Raw genomic sequence first — 22,652 nt, 5'->3', positions numbered from 1 at the left:
CCCCCCGGCCCACGTGCTGCCTGGCCCACTGGCCCCAGACAGGACAGAGCCCTGGGCCCCCAGAGTCACCAGGCTGACCCCTCCCAGGGTCAGCAGCAAAGGCCCAGGAGGAACAGGTGTGGGCAGGCCTGGGGGGCCCTGAGGACTCCCAGGCCCAGATGAAGAGAGGTGGAGGGGGCGCCCAGGGCCAGTTCTAACGAGGGACCAACTGCTCTCTGCCCCCCCAGACGGAGGGCATTCAGTGGACCGGCCTGCAGGGCACACTCATCGTCCGGAGGGCAGGTCCTTGTCTCACAAACGGTGACGGAAACCCACGACTCCTTCCATTTCCCTCTGCGGAAGCTCTCTGTCCCCAGGCTACCCTCGGGATCGCTGCCCGGAGCCTTCTGGGAGCAAGGCAGGACTGTGGGAATTCCCGACCGTCCACCAGCGCGGGAACTACTCCCTCTGGGTTGGGGGCTTCCCAGGCCTCCCAGGTGTTGACTTTCAAACAACCGCTTCCAGCCTTTTCCAGCGAACGCCCCACTCTTGTTGCAGTGACTGCAAGTTCAGCCAGTGCCACGTGTAGCGCCTGCGGGCTCTGCCCCAGTTCAGTTTTCCAGGATTTCAGCCCAGGGGCGCCAGCACGGAGTCTCCGAGCAGAGCAGCCAACCAGCCCTACGCATCATCCCGCAGCCGGGTGAGAACTGAGGGGTCAGCGAGCCCCTCTCCACAGCCCACCACTGTCAGGGGCAGCCGTGCAGACCCCCCACTGGACACGACCAGCAGTTCAGCTCTCGGCGACAGGGCCACGGACCCTGGGACCTCGGGAACCTCTCCCTTCTCAGGTGAGAACTTGTCCCCAAGCCCCTGGCCCAGGGCATTGTGGCCTCCCATCTCCTCCCTCCTGCCAACGTTTGTGTCATTCGTGGCTCCTTAGTGGAAACAGGAGAAACTAACTTGAGATGGTGTGGAGGGAGGGGGGAGAGGGACCAGTGTTGGCACGTGACCTAGAAGCAAGCCAAGCAGCTAGAATGAGAAAATCTGGGTTTTTAAGGGCAAGCCCACGAGATGATTAAGCTCCAAACACCTCCAGCCCCAGAGGGAGATTCTGGAAGACAGGCAGGGCCAACCTGTGACAGCAACAGAGGGGAAAGGGTGGGAAGGAGGGGGGCTGGGGACCACCTGGAGGGGGCCAGTTTGGCTCCCCCAAAGGATGGGATGCTGAACAGATAAAAAATGGTATCACCTGTATACCAAAACTTAAGTGTCTTAAATCAGCCACCACTTACATCACGTGGGCTGCTGGGATCAGCTGGGTAGTGCTTTTACTGCACCTGTGTCTATGTGTCCGCTGTTGCCCCGAGGCTCGCCTAGGTGGAATGGTCCACCGTGGATGCCTGTGGTCAGTGGGCACTCCGCTGGGGCCCCGTCTTCCTTCACGGGACCTCTCTGGGCAGCCTGGCATCTCATGGCGTGGAGCTGGCCCGACGAGGGAACGTTCCAGGAGTGCAAGAGGAAGCCGCGTCCATGTCAACACCCAGCTGGGAAGTTTCACAGGTCACCTCTGACTGTTGGCCATCGCTAACCGCAGGGCTGGCCCACGCTCACAAAAGGAAGCGGCGTCCACCTCCTGGCAGGAGGAGCTGGAGACCCTGCAGCTTCTGGGACCCGCCCCCCTCCTCTGTCCCATCTCCATCCTCTCCCCGCCTGTCCCCCTCCCCATGCCCCGACCCTGAACGAGGGCAGAGCGGTGAGGGGCTCAGGCCTGCCGAGGACCCTCACAGGGAAGAAGGACCCAAAGCTACCAGGTCCTGGGAATGGTGGGGGTGGTGAGGGGAAGGGGGTGGAGAGTCACTGCAAGCCCCCAACACACACTGGGGTCAGGGAGGCTTGCAACCAAGGAGAGGGAGTCTCCCCTGGAGCTGGTTCCGGTGCCCAGCAGCCTCATTGTGCCACGAGGCACTGGAGCATGCCCCGAAGGGCTCAGTGACTCAGTAAGGAAGCATGTGTGGAACCGGAACAGAAGCCACTGGCCTGGACAAATTGGGTGGCCTAGCAACCTCGGGGGTGTGGGGCGGACCTCGGGCTCCCCTGTTGCCACAGGCCCACTGCAGCAGATGCCAACACAGAGCCATCCAAGGAGGACGCCGTCTCCGGCTGCAACTCCTGCAGCACCAAGAGGTCGGGTCCCCCTGGGGGTAGGCCTGGCCTGTGGGCCATGCCTTCAGGCAACTGACAGCCCAGGGACCTGCGAGGCACAGCTGGGGCCGGGCCCCTGCAAACCTTTCCTCACTTGGTTACACTTCACCAGGCCCAAAGGCGTTGCATTTGCCCTTTGGCTGCGCTCAGCCCTGCACCCCCAGGCCAGGGGGCCAATGTTCCTCTCTGACCCCTCCTCCCTGCCCTGTGACTGCCAAACACCCAGCTCTCCACTGGGGAGTGAGGGACTCTGGCCTGGTCCCTCAGCTCCCCATACATCATCAGGGCAAAGGACAGCCGGGCAGGACCAACACCTGCAAAATGCCCAAGGCCACCCCTGAGCCCCCAACCCCCCCAGATCTGGCAACCGCTTCCCTCTCTACCTCCGCCCAACCCCTGTTTCCTCCATCCCTCACCCCTCCCTCCTCCAGCCAGACTTCACTAGGCACCTTCCCCACAGAAACGCCTGGGCTCAGGTCCTGGTGGGACGTCAAGGTGGGCAAGGGTTGGGGATGGCCAAGCCTCAACAGTGAATGGAGGTCCTCATGGGGGACCTGCCAAGTTCAAGGGCTCCCAAAGCCCAAAAGATGGGGGGCGGGGTGCATTTCCAGCCAGGGAGAAGTTTACAAGAACGAAAATGAATACTATTCAGTGCTAAAAAGAAACGGGCTATCAAGCCATGAAAAGACATGGAGGGCCTTGCTGACCCTGAAGGGACTAACCCTCCAGGGCCAGCCCATTCCCAGAGATACGAACAACTCTGCCTGCAAACAAGAGCAAACAACTCGGCACCTTTCACAGCAAACCAGCCACCATGTCCCTCAGGGTTCTGGGCCACCATCCAGCTGCCTTAATCACCCCAGAGCAGGTACCAGACACCTCGGCAGAGTCGTAGGCCTCAGAGCCGGCCGAGGTTATTCAAAGGAGCCGATCTGAAGCCTGTTTGCCCTGCCTCAGCTGTTTACTCCCCAGAAAGTACGGGAAAGGCTCTTGCCCGCGTTTCCCCTCCTGACTGACCTTGGTGCTTCCCCCAGTGGCCTGTATGTCATGCCCCCACCTCTTGGGAACTGTGAGTGGTCGTCTCCTGATCTATTGGCCCTGCCATCCCTGAATAATAATAAAACCTACATTTTAAAACAGTCTAGAAAAAGGGGAGGAAAACCTTCGTTACTCAGGCACCCAAAGCCTGTGACAACCAGAGGTCTGGGCAGCCTTCCTGCCCCAGGCGTGCTGCTATGAGGCAGCCTAGGTTGTGTTCTCAGCCCATCCATCCAAAGACACCCTCACGAGGGGAGTGCTGGGCAGGAGATGGAAGGGGGACCGCAGTGTGTAGCACTGTGGGAGGTACGCCCTCCAAAAAAAAAGCATCGTAGGTAGGGGCAGGATCAAGATCGAGGTGATGGAACAAATTAGAAAATGTAGGCTTTGTGTATTGTACAGGAAATCAGTACAGGAAATCAGATCCACAGTGTACATGGATCAGTCGGTTCAGCTGTGCTCCCCTGGCTTTCCTTCATGACTACAAAATGGCTGCAGCAGCCCCGAGCATCTCATTCCCTTCCCCTCACCCCCACCTGTGACGACATCCATATTCAAATCTCTGTCTCAGGCCACTTTTGGGAGCAAGATAACTTTCCCAGAAGTTCCCCAACTAACTTCCTCTAGTATCACACACACCCATGCTGAAGCTCATCTCCAGGGGATGGGAATACCAAATTCGGGGTTAAACCAGCAGTTCTAACCCTTGACTGAATTTTAGAATCACCTGGGGGCTTCCCTGCTGGTCCAGTGGTTTAAACTCTGTGCTTCCAATGTAGAGGTCGCGGGTTCAGTCCCTGGTCAGGGGAACTAAGATCTCACATGCTGCGTGGCACAGCCAAAAAAAAAAAAAAATCACCTTGGAAGCTTTTTTAAAAAATATCACTACCCAAGTCCCACCACAGATGTTCTAAATTAAGGCCCAGGAAGCAATTTCTTTTCCTTTTTTCTTTAACTTCTTATCGAAGTATAACATTCATTCAGAACAGTACACATATAAGTGAACAACTCCACGAGTTTTCATAAATTAAATGCACCTGAGTAACCAGCAGCCAGCTCAAGAAACAGATTTTTACTTCACTAGCCTCCTCTAAGGCCCCTGGCGTCGTGTTCAGTCACTATTCCCACCGAGGATAATGACTGTCTTGATTTTTAGCACCAGGGAATTCCAATGTCGGGCATTCTTAGACCCACCCAGGTAACTTCCCTGAGTGCCGCTTGGGCTGAGAACCACTGGACTGACACCTCCGCCCACCTTCCCAGCACAATGCTGCCCTAGCCCACCCCCAACTAATTCCCTTGGCAAAGATGAAGGCCTTGGGAGGTGCCAAGCTCACCATTACTTCTTAGATCAATAGATGCAAGTCCCCAGGCCACCTTTCCTAGGCCTGGCCCATGTGGCAGGGGCCTCCTGAGCCCGGCCTACTGTTGCTTCTCCCCACTTACCCTAGTTGTCCCTGAGATGACTCTTCCAGAAACTGCTGGGGCTGTCAGGGCTCAGTGACCTGCTACTACTCGCCCGCCGCCCCCCCCCTGCCCCGGCCAACCCCCATCCCGAATTGGAGGGTTCGGAAAGCACCTGGTGGGCTGGGAGAGCCCAGCGCCCAGGAAGGCTTATGCTGGGGGAGCGCACGGTCAGGGGGCAGCTGCTTACCTGCCGGGGGAGCCCTCAGGGACGCCTCAGCCTTGACAGCCGTGGTCTGTCTGGCCCCCGCAGATGCCATCCAGGGAGCCACGGTGAGGGCTTGGGCGCCCAGCTGCAGGGAGCCCTCCCCAGCACGAACCCCGAGCTCAGGCCACTGTAGTCAGCAGGCACGGAGCAGCTAGCCTCAAACGAGGGTCTTTACTGAGGTCAAGGCAGGCCGAGCCCGCATCGCCTCGAGGGCCAGCACGGGATCCACGCCGGAGTGCAAACAGGAAGCCGAGCCCGAGCTTTAGGCGGCTCACGTGGGAGCAATCGCCTCGATCTAAAATGAGTCTTAATTCAGACCAGCCTTGCGCGCAGCCTGCGCGGATTACCGAGGCCCCGGCGCCCCGAGGGGAAAGCCGATCAGGCGTCAGGCAAGGTAGCACGACGTGTACGCAGCGCACCCGGCCCTGCGGACCCCGCCCACCGTGCCCGGCAGGGCGGGGGGGGCGGGTCCACATGCCACGTGATCACCTCTCCGCCACAGTTTATTGGCGGCTAAGGCAAGGCTGGGCCAATCAGATTCTCTCCCGGGACTTCGGGGGTGGGCATGGAGCTGGGTCCGAGAGAAGGCGGGGCTGGAGGCGCAGCTCTGCGCAGACTTGGCCAGGCCCCGGCAAGGCAGGAGGGAATCCTGCACTAAACAGGGTGCTGGGGCCCTGGAGCAGTGGACGCATACATGTGGGAGGAGAAGAGAAGGGCAGCCCCAGTGAGGGGCAGAGATGGGAGACCCTGTGCCCGCTGGGTGGGGGGGGGGCACCGTTTCATTCATTCACTCATTTGGTTTTTTCAGAGTCCGGTGCCTTTGTGGCCTGGCTGTCCCTTTTCCTACGAGATGATGCCCCATCGTCCCAGCCTCACGTTTTACTGGAGATGATGTGAGTGGAGGTCGGTTCCTCACAACCTCCTGACCCCTGCACCTGCCACTCTCTCCCCACCCCAGCCTCCTGTCTTCATAGTGACCTCAGTGAGCAAACCCCTGCCTTACTTACTGTCCTTCACGTGGTCTTGCTAGGGAGACAGACCTCCTAGCATGAAGGGTCAAGGATGCTCCCAGACCACGGAGCAAGCCCCTCCCTGACCCATCAGATCCTAGCCAGCCTGGGAGGCAAGAGGACACCCCTGCCCCACTTTCTGTCACACCAGCACCCCTTTAATGAGGCGGTCTGTTGAACCCAACTGTTTGCTCCGGGGAGAGTTAAGTTAAATAAACAAGGAGGCCTACATGAGCAAATCAGCACGTAAGCCTGTAAATGCCTCAACGCCAGGAGGTCAAAGCCTAAGGACAACCAATCACAAACAGCCAACCAAGAGTAGTCAGATTCTTAGAATGGTTGCTAGGGGCTTGAGCATAAGGTGGAATGGGGAGTTGCTATTTGAGTCAGTGTAGAAATTCAGTTTTGCAAGATGAAAAGAGTTCTAGAGATGGGTAACAGTCATGTCTGCACAGCAATAGGAACGCATTTAATACCATTAAACTACACCATGCACAAAAATAAATTCAAAATGGATTAAAGACTTAAACGTAAGAACTGAAACCACAACCAAAAACCAAAGACAAAACTTCTTGAAGAAAACCTAGGCAGTAAGCTCTTTGACACCGATCTTAGTAATTTTTTTTTTGCATATGTCTCCTCAGGCAAGGGAAACAAAACCAAAAATAAACAAATGGGACTATATCAAACTAAAGAGCTTTTCCACAGTGAAGGCAACTATCATCTACTGAATGGGAGACGATATCTGCAAGCAATCTATCTGATAAGGGGTTAATACCCAGATTATACAAAGAACTCAAACCACTCAACATCAAAAACCCAAACAACCTGATTTTTACAGATGGGCAAAGGATCCGAACAGACATTTTTGCAAAGAAGACATACAGATGGCCAAGAGGCACATGAAAAGATGCTCAACATCACTAATCATCAGGGAAATGAAAATCAAAACCACAATGAGACATCACCTCACACCTGTCAGAATGGCTACTAGCAAAATACAACACGTACTGGCAAGGATGAAGAGAAAAGGGAACACTCGTGCACTGTTGGTGGGAATGTAAATTGGTGCAGCCACTATGGAAAACAGTCTGGAGGCTCCTCACAAAATTAAAAACAGAACTATCACATGATCCAACAATTAACATGTGGGTATTTTTCTGAAGAAAACAAAAACACTAATTCAAAAAGATATGTACACCCCTATGTTCACTGCAGCATTATTTACAATAGCCAAGATATGGAAGCAACCTAAATGCCCAGAGATAAAGAAAATGTGGTGTATATATTTATGAAATGGAATACTGCTCAGCCATAAAAAGAATGAAATCTTGCCATCTGCAACAACATGGATGGACCTAGAGGGCATTATGCTAAGTGAAATCTAAAAAACAAAACAAACAAACATAACAAAACAGAAACAGAGTTATAGATAGAAAACAAACAGGTGGTTGTCAGAGGGGCGGTGGTGAAGCGAGGAAAGAAATAGATGAGGGAGATTAAGAAGTACAAACTTCCAGTGGTAAAATCAATGAGTCAGGGGTATTAAGTGTACAGCGTGGGTAATACCGTCAATAACTATGTAATATCTTCGCATAGCGACATATCGTAACTAGACTTGCCGTGGTGTTTGAAATGTATAGAAATATCAAATCACTCTTGTGCACAGGAACTAACATAATGTTGTAGATTAATTATACTTCAGAAACAAAATAACAAACTCGTAGAAAGAGATCAGGTTTGTGGTTAACAGAGGCAATGGGTGGGGGGAGGGAGTGGGAAGGTTGAGGGCAGTGGAACTTCCGGTTGTAAGGTAAACAACTGTTAGGGATGTAATGTACAACACGATGAAAGGAACACTGCTGCATATTACATATGAAAGTGATTAAGAGAGTAAATCCTAAGAGTTCTCATCACAAGGAAAATATTTTTTCCTATTTCTTTCATTTTGTATCTGTATGAGATGTTCACTAAACTCACCGTGATTAATCATTTCGTGATATATGTAAGTCAAATCATTATGCTGTACTCAAACAAACAGTGCTGTATGTCAATTACATCAATAAAACTGGAAGAAAAATAAAATAGAATTACAAAGAAGAAAAAAAACAGCCAACCAGAAAGTGAAGGCAATCCAAGTGTCCACTGAGGGATAAACAAAATGTGATCTATCCTTAAAAAGGAAGGAAATCCTGACAGATGCCACACAACACATCAACAGTATGAACATTGAGGACATCATTCTAAGTGAAACCAGCCAGTCACCAAAAGACACACACTAATGAGGTATCATTTGAGGTCCCTGGAGTCGCCAAATTCATAGATACAGAAAGTAGAATGGTGGTTGCCAAGGGCTGGGGGAGGGGGAGGGGAGGTTATTGTTTAATGAGTATAGAGTTTCAGTTTTGCAAGATGAAAAGAGTTCTGGGGATTGGTTGCATGACAGACTTAACACCACTGAGCTACATACACTCTGAAATGTTTAATTTTAGATTATGTGTATTTTACCACAATTGAAACAAAATTTTTTAAGATTTTTAAAAAATTATTTATTTTATTTATTTTGGCCTGCCTCGGATCTTAGCTGCAGCACGCGGGATCTTCGTCGCGGCCCACGGGCTTCTTTCTCTAGTTGTGGCGCGCGGGCTCCACAGTGCATGAGCTCTGTAGTTTGCGGCACGTGGGCTCTAGTTGAGGCGTGTGAGCTCAGTAGTTGTGGCGCGTGGACTCAGTTGCCCACACTATGTGGGATCTTAGTTCCCTGACCAGGGATCTAACCCACGTCCCCTTCATTGTGAGGTGGATTCTCTACCACTGGACCACCAGGGAAGTCCCTACCACAATTCAAAATTTAAAAAACAAATTTTTTTAAACCACACAGAAAGTACTGACACAAGAAGTAAGTGAGCTAACATATATGGAAGTGCCTGGAACATCGTAGGCACTTAATAGACGTTAGAGTCTTTTTTCTTTCTTTCTTCCTTAAACCCTGGTCCTCGATTCCTGATGTTCTAAAGGTATGCACCAGATGAGACGAACTCATTAGAGGCCCAGAATTTACCTTTAGGTCAAGGAACACTGCACAAATCCTTGAGATGCTTTTCTTAAGTAGGTTAAATAATCTGCATAACAGATTTTGTTGCATAACAAATATTTTTGAAGAAGGAGGAGAAAGAGAAGGAGGAGGAGGAGAAAAGGATTCAAGAGAAAAATGAGCGTGGCTCGCGGCATTTTCATCTGTAGAGATTTCCTGCAGAATGTGTGTTGAGTTTTGGAGGTGTGTAGAGGTGTCTCTCGATTATGTGCTAATTGGACCAGCAGCGTGAGACACATCGTCACATTTGATCTTGTCCCAACCTTTTCAGGTAGATATGCTTATCTCCGATTTACAAATGAGAAAACCAAAGCTCAGGGAAATACAGAGCTTGCCCAAATAAAGTGGCGGGGCCAGAATGTGAGGCTGGGTCTGTGTCATCTCAAAGCACACTTTCTTTCTGCTCCATCTGGGATGGCAAGAGTTTTCCTCCAGCCTGCCGGCTCTTCATGGATGTTACCTTGCACTGCTGTGCTGTGAACCTCAGACAGTTCAGTAGACGAGTTCTGCGATCGACTTGCAATGTCTGCCATGGGCGCTGTGTAGAGGAGACACAGTACGTGTGCTATGCAACTGCCTCTCCAGCGTGTATCACGCTGAACACAGGTTTGGAGCAGAAAGGGGAAGAAAACTTTCCTCTGTCTGTCTAGCAACTGTCGGCCTGTTCTCTGAAGAACTCGGTGTTGAGATGCTCCTACTGCCAGGGTATCTAGTCAGGCTTGGTCTCCTCTCCTCTCTCCCTCTGCCTTCCCGAGAGAGAGGACGGGTCATTACAGTTTCTACCAGCCCCCGACCCTGTAAACACCTGCCAGGCAGACAGGCTTCAGGGAACAGAGAGCTGTCGTCTTTCTCCAGCAAAACAGCTATGAGCATAAACATTCATTTCCCGGAAGGTCATACGAGTACTCGTGAGCTCACGTCTGGCTCTGGCTCAAAGGAAAGATGTTCTGTGAATGCGGCGCCCTGGCATCAGGCCCGGGCAGCATTCCCCGGGTGGCAAGGCAGTCGTTGGGAAAGCTTGGCACCTGCAGGGTCTCATTGTCATGTGAGGGAACAGAAGGTGTGAGTTTTCTCCCCATCTTTCGACCTAAAAGCTTGGGTCAAACCAGAGAGGTGAGAACATCTTCTCACTGACCCCTGTCCTCCCTCCCCACCCAGCCCTCTCTACCCTCCTGCTTTGCTAAAACGCTGCAGCCAGTCGTTGGAGTTGACAGCAACCTGGAGGGAGTACCTGGCAGGTGGAGGCTGCCCTCCCAGCAGAGAGCTTCAGTCCCAGGCGGGGAACCCGCGGCCGCGGGCTCAGCCCCACAGTGAGAGTCGCTGGACCTGCCCCCGAGGGCACGCGGCTTTCCCGAGGTGCTCCCACCCTGGGTAGCCCCCAGAGCCGCCTGTCCTGCCCGGCCTGGCTCTGAGCCTGGGCAGCGGCTTTGCCTGTGGCCGCCTCGCCTGCAGGAGCCACCTCTGTTGCCATTAGGAATTAAGCAGCTTAGGTCACACCTGCTTGGTATTTTCAAAATTTCTTAGAAACAAAATAAATATGCAGCTTATATAACACTCCTGGCTGGAAAGTCAATGGTTGCTGGCGTGGGGGCAGCACGGCAGGGGAGGCTGGTGCTGAGGAGGGCCTTGGTCAGCCCTGGCTGTTGTTGGACCATTTGCTCTAAACTTTCTAAAGCAAAAACTCTCCACCGAGGAGTGACCTCCGAGCCCATTTCAGAGTGAGGCTTGGAGAACTAACACTAACCCCAGGACGTAAACATTGAAATTAGAACCACTTGGCGATCAAGAAGCCGTAGGTCAGCTGGCCCTCAGCCTCCATTACCCTTCCTGCCGGCAGCTTTCTGTGTTGCTAAAAACCACCTTTCCCAGACTCTCTTTCAGCCAGGGCTCTCAGTGAGAATTCAGTTCTGTCCTGACATACAAGATTGGCAACTTGGCTTGGTAAGCAAGGGCATGGACGCCTGGGGGTTTCTGCCACGGCCGTCATGTGTCCCATCACCACCGTGGCTGGGGACAAGAGCGGTTATGGTGGCAGTGCCACCTCCCAGCCCGTGGCAGTGAGTTCAGAGGTGGGTCTCATTCCCCAGGTGGAGGAGTAACTCTGCAGGAGTGTCCTTCCCGCGCTTCCTGGGAGCCGTTCCTGGAGGCCTTGCCTAGCGCCTGCTCCTCCAGCCCTTCCTGTGTTTTGGTAGAGACCTAATTCCCTTCATCTATCATCTGTCTATCTATCATCTGGTCGTGCCACGCCGCTTGTGAGATCTTAGTTCCCCGACCAGGGATTGAACCCGCGCCCTCAGCAGAGAACGCGCTGAGCCCTAACCACTGGACCGCTAGGGAGTTCCCCTGATTCCCTTTATTTAATCTCCCTCTGTTGAAAACACCTGCAGTGGAGTCCGTGTCCTGTTCTCAACCTGGCTGACACAGTCCCAGAGCAGATCTGGGGCAAGTCCTGTCTCTCCTGTTGGTTCGGAGCACAGAACACGGGGTCAGCAGTGACCGGAGGGAGCAGCGGGTGTGCTCAGGGCTTTAGAATCAGGAGGCCCAGTGGGCAGTTGCTTCAGGGCTACGGAGGGGAGCCCGGGAGGAAGGACTTGCCAGAAAGCCTGAGCGGGCGTCTCAGGTAGGAGAACAAGCAGCCCTGCGGGGGAAGACGCTGGGACGAGGAGACACTAAGAGGAAGAGGAGAGATGGAACCAGCCAGGGGAGGGGAGGAGGGTAGAGTCTGTCCCAGACAAAGCGGTTGATTCCTTCCATCAATAAGATGCTTTCAAATGTAAATAACTGAAAACACACTTCAAATGTTTTGTGTGAAAAGGACATCTTGTCATCATGTATTAACAAAGACTCCAAAGACAGGGTAGGGTCAAGTTGCTTCCATCTTTCTGAGCCCCCATTCTTAGCAGGTCTACTCGGCCTCGAGGAGGCTGTCCTCATGGTCACAGGTGGCTGCCCTATGCCAGGTGTCACATCCAGACACACCAACTTCTAAGAAGAGGACGCATCCCTTCTGCTGCTTCTGTTTTCATCAGGGAGGAACCTCTCCCAGAGTCCACCCCCAGTAGACCTCCCCTTACACCCTACCGCCCACAACTGGGTGGCGTGCCCATCCTCACCGAGTCACTGGCTGGGAAAGCACACTTCAGTAGTGGCTTCTGCCAGGGGTGCTCAACCCTGGCAGAATATTAGAATCACTTACAGAACTTAAAAAAACATATATATATATATATATATATATATATATATAATGTATATATTAATGCCCAGTTTCCACCCCGGAGCATAGACTAACTCAGGACCCTTGCTAACGACATGTCAATGTAGGCCCATTGACTGTTAACAAGCCCACCACTCTGGTGCGGGTCGCTGATGGTGGGCGAGGCCGTGCGTGGGTGGGAGCAGGGGGCATACGGGAAATCTCTGTACTTTCTGCTCAATTTTGCTGTGAACCTAAAACTGCTCTAAAAAATAAAGTCTATGTAAAACTTGCTTTTGAAGCTCAGGATCCTAGGCATTAGTATCTTTTTAGAAGTTCCTAAAATTATTATAATATTCCAGCATGCCACCAGGGTTGAGGAACGATTGGTCTAGACTATTTGAGATTTCTCTCCGAGCTGGGGACAAAGTGACCTTTCTTAGAGGCGAGTATCTGAACGAAATGGGGATTACTGTTACGGAGGGGGGAGGGGATGGAGTCGGCACAGACCATGAGGCACCTGCTACCCTCACCAGGGTCCATAGCGCGGTCAGTCCAAGCCATCAGGGTGACTCCGGAGACATTCGGGGAAAGGAGGAGAGTCAAAGAAGGGCCATCCTGCTGTTGCCCGAGGGTGATGCTGGCCCACGGGAGTGGGAGATGGTACATTTCCCCGCTGTTCAACCTTGGCCAGAGGCTGCGGGTGGAGTCCGGGCAGTGGGGTGCAGGGAGCGGGGAGGCTGGGATGTGGGGGACAGGAGCCCCTGCGGGTCGGGGTAGCTCTCAGGGGCCGTGGCCTACCTTCCCTCAGTCAGTTCCTCGAATCAGCCTCCCTCACTGGGGGCAGATCCTCCATCATCGGAGCGGCACTGCCCTCCTGCCTGGGACTTTTCCCGTCTGTTTATTCCCGTTTTTAGTGTCTGTGTCCGTGTTGCTGCCCGATGGCGACGGTCCTCTGCGGTTCCCAGCACTCTTTCAGCTGGCAGGGGTGGGGTACAAGACGGGATGTGAGCGCGGCGACCCGTGGGCAACCCTCTGCCTCCCCCTCGCCTGCTTCAGTGAACCCCCGAGGCCTGCCCTGAGCCGGGGGGCCTCCATTAGCCGGGCTCACATCCCGTCTGGGGTGTGCTCTCGAGGAGCAGAGCCCGGCCAACCTCCTGTCGGGTTACCCACAGCTGTCCTGGGGTCAGCCCGTTGCTGCCGCAGCACCCAGCCTTTCCTAAGTCACCCCAATCGAATGTGGATCCTCAAGAGCACAGACCCTATCACCCTGTCACAGCACCCAGACAGTCCACTCAAAAAATATTGGCTAAACAAACAAACGAGTGGGGGAAATCTTCCTTTCTGTTCTGTGACGACAACAAAAGAAGGGACTGTGACCACCACAGACGGTTTGCTTGTTTTATGTCTGAGAATCTAAACACTAGAAGCTCCACACAGTGGAAACAAAGGATGCTTTGCTAAGCTTGTGGCTACCCGGCTGAGAATCGGGAAGTCACATCAGGAAGCTGTGCCCTCTGCCCAGCGTGACGGTGGTTTGTGAGGAGTAACCCGGAATGTCACCTGCTCTCGCTGGTGACCCGCGAGTGGGGATGGTTCTCGGCCATTTACATTTTGGACAATGGCAGTTGTTTGGAAAGAATGAATCAGTTGTGCAAATATTTTTTCAGCCCATTCCTTAGTCCAGGAAAAAACAGTAGAAAGAGAAAACAGTAGATGGGATCACCGGGTGGAGGCAAGATCAAGGGGTTTTTCCATTGTTTTCTTTTGAGTTAAATCTAGTTTGGAAATAGGATTAGTCCAGAACGGGTCAGGTCTGGGACATCACAGTGAAACGGCTTAGATCGTTCTGTCTTGTTATAAGGATAGTAAGTTGGAAGAAAAGGAGGAGGAAAGTGAGATGATGGTGATTTTTCCTGAAGGTGCTAATCTTCCCTCTGCAACAAGGCAGATCAGGTGTTTGGAAACCCCGAGCCGTCTCCTCCCCAAGCTGAGCGTTTCCAGCTCTCTTGACACATTCTCAAGCAAGGGTTTTGAGGAGACCCTCAAGTGCCACTGCAAGTGACACTTCCGTGGTTTCAGGAAGGAGCAGATGCTCCCGAGACGCGGCCCTGGTGAGTGGCGCAGCGAGCCCAGGCGACACTGCTTCCCTCGGCTGGTTTCCTCATCTGGCTGCTGGTGGGTAGGGGTGGAGGAGAGAGGGGCGGGTCTGGCGAGACTCCCTCCCCGGCATCCAGCCGGGGTGGGGGGGGCACACCTTTGAGCAGGATATGGTCTTTGCTGTTAATATAGCTTAAACCGCCAGGAGCTCAGGGCCAGGGCCAGAGAGTTTAATGTGGGAGGAGAATCCGGGGAGGTGGGAGAACAGAAGTGTGGGGTCCCGGGACCCCAGAGTTGAGGGGGAGGGTGTTGGAAGGAGGGGTGGCCGGGCAGGGCCTTGGGAGGCTGCGGCCACGACAGTGGGCCTGCCTACACGGGTCGGAGCCCGGATGGACGGGAGTGGTTTCTGCAGAGAGCAGGGGACGGACGGGCTCGGCCGGACGGGTCGGCAGGAGGAAGGAGGGCAGGGAAATGAGGTAGTAGCTGCAGGGGCAGCAGGTCTGGAGAAGATTTTGGTTTTGTTACTATTCAGTTATTTGACGTTTGCAAAATAAGGAGCAGGTGTGCACAGTAGACATCCAGTGACACAGGGCCTTTCACCCTCTGCCTGGTCCCCCTTCGCTTCTCCTGGAGGGGACGAGGCACAGGTAGCAGCCAGCGGCCAGCCTCGGCCAGTCTTCCCCGGCTGCCCCGCTCTCCCCCTGGCCTGATTCCGGGCTCCTGCTCTGGCCCGCGCCCTGCTTCCCATGGTTGTCGCTGGACCCTGTCCTGGCCCCTCAGGCACCCCCGGGGCCCAGATGCTGCTGGCACTGAGGGTCCTGGGGCTGACCCCGGCTACCCATCCTCCGGCCCCAGGACCATCACTCTGGAGTCACCCAGGGGGTCATGTTGACCACCCACCGCGGGTCTCACCAGGGACCCCCACCTTGGCCTCCACGGTCACCCCTCTACTGGACACACCTGAAATGGAGCTGACGTCCCCAAGTCCAGGGACCCTGGGGTTAAAGTGAGGCTCCGGGGGGGTGGAGGGGAATGGGGGGAACCAGAGAGGGTGGGGGGCAGGGCTGCAGAGACACGCACGCACGCACATTCCTGGGCTGCTGGGAAACTTTATTGGTCTCTACTCTAGAGAGGGAGGCGAGGATGCCCTCGGAGCAAGAGGGGTGCCAGGAGCAGCCGTCCAAGGGCACAGCACAGCAAGGCCAGGGCAGCTCAGTGACGGGGCATCTGTGGGGGACACGAGGCGTGGTGAGGCTCTTGCCCAGGGCCCAGCGGCTCCCCGCACTGCCGCCCCGCCACTCACCTTGGCCGGGCTCGGGGGGTATCTGGCTCTGAGGGCCTCCTCATTCAGCAGAGGCCTCACCAGGCAAGAGCGGCGGTGGGAGAAGGTCTCGAAGCTCTTCTTGCCATGGTAGGACCCCATGCCGCTGCCCCCTGCGGGAGGAGCCGGCTCAGCGTGGCCCCGAGACCCCGACGCCCCTCCCGCGCCCCTTTTCTGAGCGGCCTGGGGGACCCCGATCCCTGGGGTGTCCGCCGAGACATCCACGCCAGCAACAGTGGCCAGGAAGAGCCTCATCCCAGCCCCGCCACTAGGTGGCTCTGCGACCTCTGGCGCGTGCGGCCTCTCTCAGGCCCCAGGTGACCTCTGGGACCCTCTAGGGTCTCAAGGTTGAATGTGGCTGATGGATGTGCCAGCAGAGGGAGAGGTCAGTGGGAGTCTGAGGCCCAGCCCAAGGGTTGGGGGGGAGGGGGACACCCGCGGGGGGCAGTGGGTCGTGAGCTCGGCCCCAGACTCACCCACGCCCCCGTAGGGCAGCGAGGGCACGGTCGAGTGGACGATGACGTCGTTGGCCGTCACCCCGCCACTAGAAGTCTCCGCGATCAGCTTCTTAATCACCTACAAGAGCCCCGGGGCTCAGCCTGCGGCCCGGGACGCCCAGCCCCTCCCCCTCCCCGCTGCGCGGGCGCGTCCTGGAGCCGCAAGGACGCGGGAGCCGGTGAAGGCAGAGCCCCGGCGCCGGGCCGCTCCCCGCCCCGAGCCCCAGGCAGGGTTCTCCACTCTCCCCACGTAGTTCTGTGGGGAGATGGTAAGAGCAGCAGTTCCCAGGACGGCGTGCGCGGCACCGAGGGGCTCATCATCATCTCATTCACGCCCTGTCCTGATTTCAGAGCTGAGAGGAAAGGGGCTCAGGAAGGTTAAGCGGCTCGCGGTGAACAGTGAGGCTGGGATTTGCTCCCAGGTCTGTGAACCCCCGGATCCTGTTTGCAGGAGCGGCGCACCCAGGGCCCCAGGACCCTGGAGGAGGGTCCCCCGGCTCACCTTGTCGTTTAGGGAGAACACATAGAGGGCCAGGGGCTTCTCGCGCTGGCTGATGAACTGGATGGCTTCCTCCAGGCCGCGCACGCATACGATGGGCATTATGGGCCCGAAGACCTCCTCCTGCATCACCGGGGACTGGGGGTCCACGTCCACGAGGATGGTGGGGGCTGGAGCAGGGAAGAAGCCGGCATCAGCCAGCGCAGAGACCCCAGCCCAGGCGTCACCCAGCCCTTTACAGACAAAGCCGGCAAGGCTTAGTGGGGCGGGGCAGGCACGGGGCCTCCTCCTGCCAGGCTCCATCCCGGCGGACCACGGAGAGAACCCTGGATTTACCTATATGGGGGGGGCGGGGAGCCCGGGCTCCACACTTCAGGGGGCGGGCCCTGTGCCCCGCTAGCCACGTGAGCCCTGCTGGAGCTCTTCAGCCTCCTGGCAACTTGGGGGCCAAGTGGGGCCCCATCTGCTGACCCTCCAGCCCAGGCACTGCGGGCCCCTCCCGCTCGGCACACCTGGGGTTCCTGTGGCCTCTGCTGAAGCTGCCGGGATGCAGAGGAGGTGAAGCCTCCTCTAGGCCTTGAGGGGAAGGGCTTCTGGGCTGGGGAGGGGCCTCCCAGGGGCTGTGTCCAGCTCCTGCCCGCCGAGAGGCCCAGAGCCAACCCGGAGCCACTGGTGAAAGTGATGGCCACACACCATGGGGCTGTGTCTGCTCTTCAGGGGTGTGTGCCCACCCGCCGCCCGCTCGCGGGGCCCCTGGCAGCCCTGGCGGGCAGGCAGTGCTCTCCTGAAGGGCAGCGCACGCACCTATGTACCGGCTGGTCGCATCCCCGGTGCCCCCGTAGGCGACCTTCTGGCCTTCCATCAGGCCCATCACCCTCTGGAAGTGTAGGGAGTTGATGATTCTCCCATAGTCGCGGGATTTCTTGGCATCCTCCCCGTAGAACTCCTGTGGAGGAGAGCCTCCAGGTGAGGATGTGGACCCTCATCACGGCCACAGGCTGTGAGGTCACCGGTGACCCCAACCTGGGAGCACACGTGGGCACCGCCCTGTGGAGCAGCAGTCGATGGCACAGCGACCCCGAGAACTACGGAGCTGCCGCACCCTGGGCGCCCCCCGACTTTCCTGGCACACGAAGTGCTGCAAGACAGCTGTGTTGTTTGAAAGAAATACACGCACAGCGTCTGGACATCACACTGGGACCAGACGCGTGCGTCTACAGCAAGGAGGATGGAGGGAACACACCAAGTCAGCAGCGACTGGCTTTAGGTGGTGGGATTCTGGGTGGAGCTTTTCCCCCTTCTTTATGCTTTTTAATCTTTTCCAAATTATTGACAGTGAGTGTGGATTATTTTCATGAGCAGAAAAGAATGAGCCAGTCTTCTCTCAAGTCCATGTCCATGTCACCACCTGGCAGCCTGTCACCCGCCCCCGGGGCCAACACTGACCTTCAGGGACTTTGTGAGCTTCTCCACGACTTGGTTCTGGATCGAGGGGTCACACAGGATGTAATCGGGGGCCACGCACACCTGGCCGCTGTTCATGAATTTCCCCCAGGCGATGCGTCTGTGAAAACCCCAGGTTAGATGACATATCGCCAGCCCGGGGGGGCTCCCCAGGAACAGGCCTCTGGCTCAGTTAGCCCAGGGTCAGGGCATGAGGGGCTCTGCTGTGAGCTGTCCACCAGGGGGGCCCCTTAGCACCCCACTGGCTTCTAGATCCCATGACCCTGGACGTGCTCACAGGGCCTGCGGTGACCTCATCACTGACTGGCTGGGGGTGTCTGGCGTGGGCGGCCTTTATCCCCCTTTTCACAGCCTTGAGCCCTGCACGGCCAGGTGTCACTGTGCTCAGGGTCCCACACCCCAGAAGGCTACGTGTGCGGGACACGAGGGCGGGCAGGGCTGTCCTGGACCCCTCCTCTGCGGGAAGCCTTTCCCACACCTCTTCTGTGAGCATGGTACCTCCAGCCCCAGCTCCCGCCAGGACCGCGGGCGCCCTGAGGGCAGGGGCCACGTCAGTGTCACTCAGAGTGAACTGCCGTCCGCCTGAGCTGGGGGGCAGCCAGGCCAAGCCCCTCACCTGCAGGCGACATCCAGGTCACAGTCCTTGTCCACGTAGCAGGGGTTTTTGCCCCCCAGCCCCAGCGTGACAGGGGTCAGGTGCTTGGCCGCAGCCATCATGACGATCCTGCCCACCCCGGTGCTCCCGGTGTACAGGATGTGGTCAAATCTCTCCTTGAGCACCTCCGTGGTTTCCGGGACACCCCCACTGATCACCGGGTACAGATCCTTCCGAGAGAGGACAGAGGTGAGGCTCAGAAAGGACCACAGCCCCCTCCCCACGTGGCCGGGCAGTCGCCACCAAGTGGACCCCCTCTCTTAGCTCAGGGGCTCCAGTCACCCCAATGGGAGTGGCCAGCTGTCCTCACCCCACCCGTGGCTTGGGCCCTGGCTGCAAGAATTCACTATTTCTCAACCCCTGAAGACACGGCCCCGCCCCAGTTCTCCGTGTGCCCTGGAGAGTCTGTCACCTTGTCCAGGTACTGGGGGAGGATGGTGGCCAGCAGGCTCGCTGTGTTCTCACTCAGCTCCGACGGCTTGAGGACCACCGCGTTCCCTGCAGAGCACACGGAATCAGGGCCATGCTGGGGCCACCCCCCTGCTCTGCCCTCCCAGGGACCAAGGGTGTGTGGTGGGTGGTGAGGCTGTGTGGACATCTGAGCCTGGCTGGGCCTGGGCACCGGGAAGCCTGGTCCCCACAGCCTCCTGTGAGAGCCGGACCCTCCTATGGCTCCCTGACCCCAGGCTGCCTCTTCGCACAGGCCTGCGCCCCCCACCCCAGGCCCTCCCCTCCGCAGTGGAGAAGAGGGATCTCTCCTGGCTCCCCGACACAGAACGGGGCTCATGGTACCTGCAGCAATGGCGCCCACCATGGGCTGGATGGTGAGGCTGAAGGGGTAGTTCCAGGTGCCGATGATGAGAACCACACCCAGGGGCTCTGAGTGGATGTAGGACTCATCCTGCTGGGTCTGGGGCGTCTTCTCCACGGGCTCGTCCGCAGCCCACTCAGGGAGTTTCTTGATCACGTAGTCGATCTCCTCCAGGACGTACATGATCTCCTCGTAGTAGGCGGTCCATTCGTTCTACAGCGAGAGGGCTCCGTGAGGCTTGCTGGCCCCAGGGTGAGGGCCACGCAGCCGGGGCTCTGAGCAGACGCCCCAGGGCTGGCGGTGGTCCTTGGCTCGCTGCTTCCCAGCTTTGTGACCCCAAGTGAACCTCCTGACCTCAGTCTCCCAGTCTGCAAAATGGGAACATGACTGGACCTCATGCTCCGGGTGGGCCCATTGGACACAGCCTGGCTTGTTCTGCTGCCCACACGAAGGGGGCCATTCACCGTGGGCTCCCCAGCCCAGTGGGCCAGGCAAGAAGGCACAAGGGGGCAGAGTTGAGGATTAGCCTTCGAGCGGTGGGTCTGTGAGGGCCCCTTTCTGCCAGTGCTGGGGGCCCAGACAGGTTGGACACATCGAGGGCACCTCAGACCTGAGTAGTGATTTGAGGGTCACTCAGTGAGTCGGGGGCAACTGAGCCGAGGGGTGTCCGGGAAGGCTTAGAGATGAAAATGAGACTTGAAGCCAGGACGGAGCCCTAAGAAGGCCACCCTGATGAAGTGGCTTCAGGAAAGAGGCCACCAAAGAGAGTCAGGAGAAAATCCAGGAGACCCTCAGCCAGCGGAGGAAGCCAGTGTGGGGAGCTTCCGAGAGAGGGGTGCAAAGTGGGATACACAGCTCTTCCGTGAACTTTGGCTGTGCTGAGCAAGACAGAAGTCGTGAGGTCAGCACTGGGTTTTCTTGCCTTTGTTTTTTGCTGTAAGACGACAAATCTTGAGAGATTAAAAAAAAAAAAAAAATACAGCGGCAAAAGGCCAGGAAACGGTAGGGGGACGGCCTCCACAGCCCCTCTGCTCTCCTCCAAGGCCAGGCGGATGGAAGGGTGGAAGCAGGCCCAAGTGACTTGGGGGCAGCGAGGGGGAGGGGCTGAGTATTCGGAGGGGTCTGATTTTGCCTAGGGGTAGGAGAGGATGGGGAGGGAGGGAGGGAGGACACCCAGCAGAGCAGGCTGCCCTCCGCGAAGCCAGGCTGGGCTGTTCCCTGGTGTGGAGAACCCGGCCCGCACGGGGCTGAGAGGTGAAGGAAAGAAGAGGCCGGAAAGGGGTGGCCTCGTGTGCTGGGCTGGGTGGAGAAGGGCGTGAAGCCAGGAGGGCGCGTGGGACCTGGGGCGCCGCAGGACGCAAGGAGAAGCCGGCACGCCCCGTCTGAGCGGCTGCGCTTTCCCCTCCGTAAAAGGGTCGTGAAGCGCCCGGAGTGTTTTGGGGGCTAAGTGTCAAGAGCCGGGCGCAGAGCCCGGCCCGCGGCGCGCAGCCCACGTCCTGGGCGCACGCAGCCCTCTCCTGCCCGTGGCCGGTCGGGGCGCACCTTGCGGAGGTCGGCGGCCAGCGCGCCCACGAGGTCCTTCTCGCGCTCGCGGATCAGGCGCCGCAGCCCCTCCAGCTGCTGGACGCGGCACTGGAGCGGGCGCGTCTTGCCCGCGTTGAAGGCGGCTCTGGCCCGCTGCACCACCTCGCTGATTGTGTCCATGGTTCCTGAGGACAGAGAGCTCCTTGGAGCCGGGAGGAGGGCGCGCGCTCCCCGGCCGCCCACTGGGACCCGGGGTCCCCAGGGCAGCACCCACCCTCACTGGTAATTTTATAGGAAGAGGAAGATCTCCCTGGGAGCACTGAGAAATGGCCTCCTTTTGCCTTCTCAGCTCCCTAACCCTGTTGTCTTGGACTCTTCTGGCCATCGGCGTACTCCCTCCCTGAGCAGATGACAGACCCCCGCAGTGAGGACCCCAGGCAGCAGTGACCTGCGGTCCTAAGGGTGTCTACAGCTGCTGATGGTGGGTTCTTGGCAGGGTGCTGGGGGCAGGCCCTTCCTGGCATCTCTCAGGGCCCATGCCCACCTCTACCTTCGTGTAGAGTTGGTGACTCTCGCAGGCAATCACTCCGAGTGCTGTGCACACCCAACCAGGGCAGTCTCCAGATCAGATTACAGGACACGGTCGTGATCCCACACCCAGGCTGATTAAAGAAGACCCAGCATCAGGGTTCTCACACCACCTTGCTGGCTGAGCCGACATTCTCAAAAGCACTGGCGGCTTCCCAGACAGAACCAGGCTTGGTGTTTAAACCTGTGTGTGCCTGTAACACCTGTGAGACAGACCTACTCACAGAGCTTCAGATTTCCACAAAAAAGCTGCCCGTACAGCAGACCATGCTGGCGAAGTGGGATGGCTCTGCTGGGAGGCGTTTGGCTATGCCCGGCAAAAACCTTTAAAATCTATCTCTCTGTGACGTAGTAGGTCCACGTTCAGGAGCTCATAGAAATGAGCGCATTCTTAAACATTCGTGAACAAGAAAGTTCATCAGGCTTATACATAAAAGAGAGATACTGGAAATATCCTAAGTGTCCATCAGCAGGAGACAATTTCAAAGACGTCTCCTGCACCCACGTGCCAGGTGATCGTGCGGTAATTAGGACAAAGATGGACAAGTGTTTCAGCACCTTTATAAGGGCGCTCTCTGTACCAGATGTGTCCCGGGCATGAGGGATAAGAAACAAAACAGGTTCCAGAACAACAGATACCCCAGGCGTGTGCGTGCCTGTTCACGCGAGAGCCCAGAGGGGCGGCCCCCGCCCCCCCCCCCCCCCCCGCCACCCGCGTGGTGACTGCGGGGGGATGGGAGGGAGGTTGGGGGTGGATTAGAGGTGATCCTCATTTTCATCTTCTGGAGGGCTTCACTTTTTTTGCAGTGAACTTGCATTTTTTAAAAATGTTTGTTACCTTTTTGAATAGGTAACACGCACATGGTAGAAAATGTAAAAGATACAAAAGGGACACAGAGAAAAGTAAACGTTCCTCCTCCCTTCTCCCCCCGCAATTCTTCCTGTCCTCCATGAGGTTCCCACCCACTTTCAGACACGGTGTAACCTCTGACATCAGAAAAAAAC

General features: G+C 56.6%; 1 protein-coding gene across 1 annotated transcript; it reads right to left on the bottom strand.

Annotated features, from left to right (window-relative positions):
• Positions 1-657: 657 nt before the first annotated feature.
• Positions 658-21,240, bottom strand: ALDH3A1 (aldehyde dehydrogenase 3 family member A1). Its single transcript, XM_065898072.1, has 12 exons — positions 21,078-21,240; positions 19,517-19,748; positions 19,137-19,222; positions 18,686-18,894; positions 18,052-18,169; positions 17,410-17,551; positions 16,609-16,775; positions 16,086-16,185; positions 15,592-15,722; positions 4,874-5,018; positions 1,591-1,714; positions 658-886 (listed from the first exon to the last, which is right to left on the bottom strand). The coding sequence occupies exons 1-12, from the start codon at positions 21,237-21,239 to the stop codon at positions 658-660; spliced, it is 1,845 nt and encodes a 614-aa protein (XP_065754144.1). The 5' UTR covers position 21,240.
• Positions 21,241-22,652: the final 1,412 nt, after the last annotated feature.

The sequence above is a fragment of the Phocoena phocoena genome, chromosome 19 (genome assembly GCF_963924675.1).
Source record: "Phocoena phocoena chromosome 19, mPhoPho1.1, whole genome shotgun sequence".
Classification (NCBI taxonomy): domain Eukaryota; kingdom Metazoa; phylum Chordata; class Mammalia; order Artiodactyla; family Phocoenidae; genus Phocoena; species Phocoena phocoena.
Note: the sequence above shows the minus strand (reverse complement) of the source record. Positions and strands in the feature narration are given on the sequence as shown.

Bases quoted from the DNA above. Each gene is read 5' to 3' on its own strand.
- ALDH3A1 (XM_065898072.1), bottom strand. From the start codon at position 21,239: ATGGACACAATCAGCGAGGTGGTGCAGCGGGCCAGAGCCGCCTTCAAC. The intron at 16,776-17,409 runs GTGCGTGCGCTG...TCCCTGCTCCAG, and splicing joins TGCGACCAGCCGGTACATAG to CCCCCACCATCCTCGTGGAC. The intron at 15,723-16,085 runs GTGAGTCTGGGG...CTCCTCCCGCAG, and splicing joins GCTGCCCTACGGGGGCGTGG to GGGGCAGCGGCATGGGGTCC.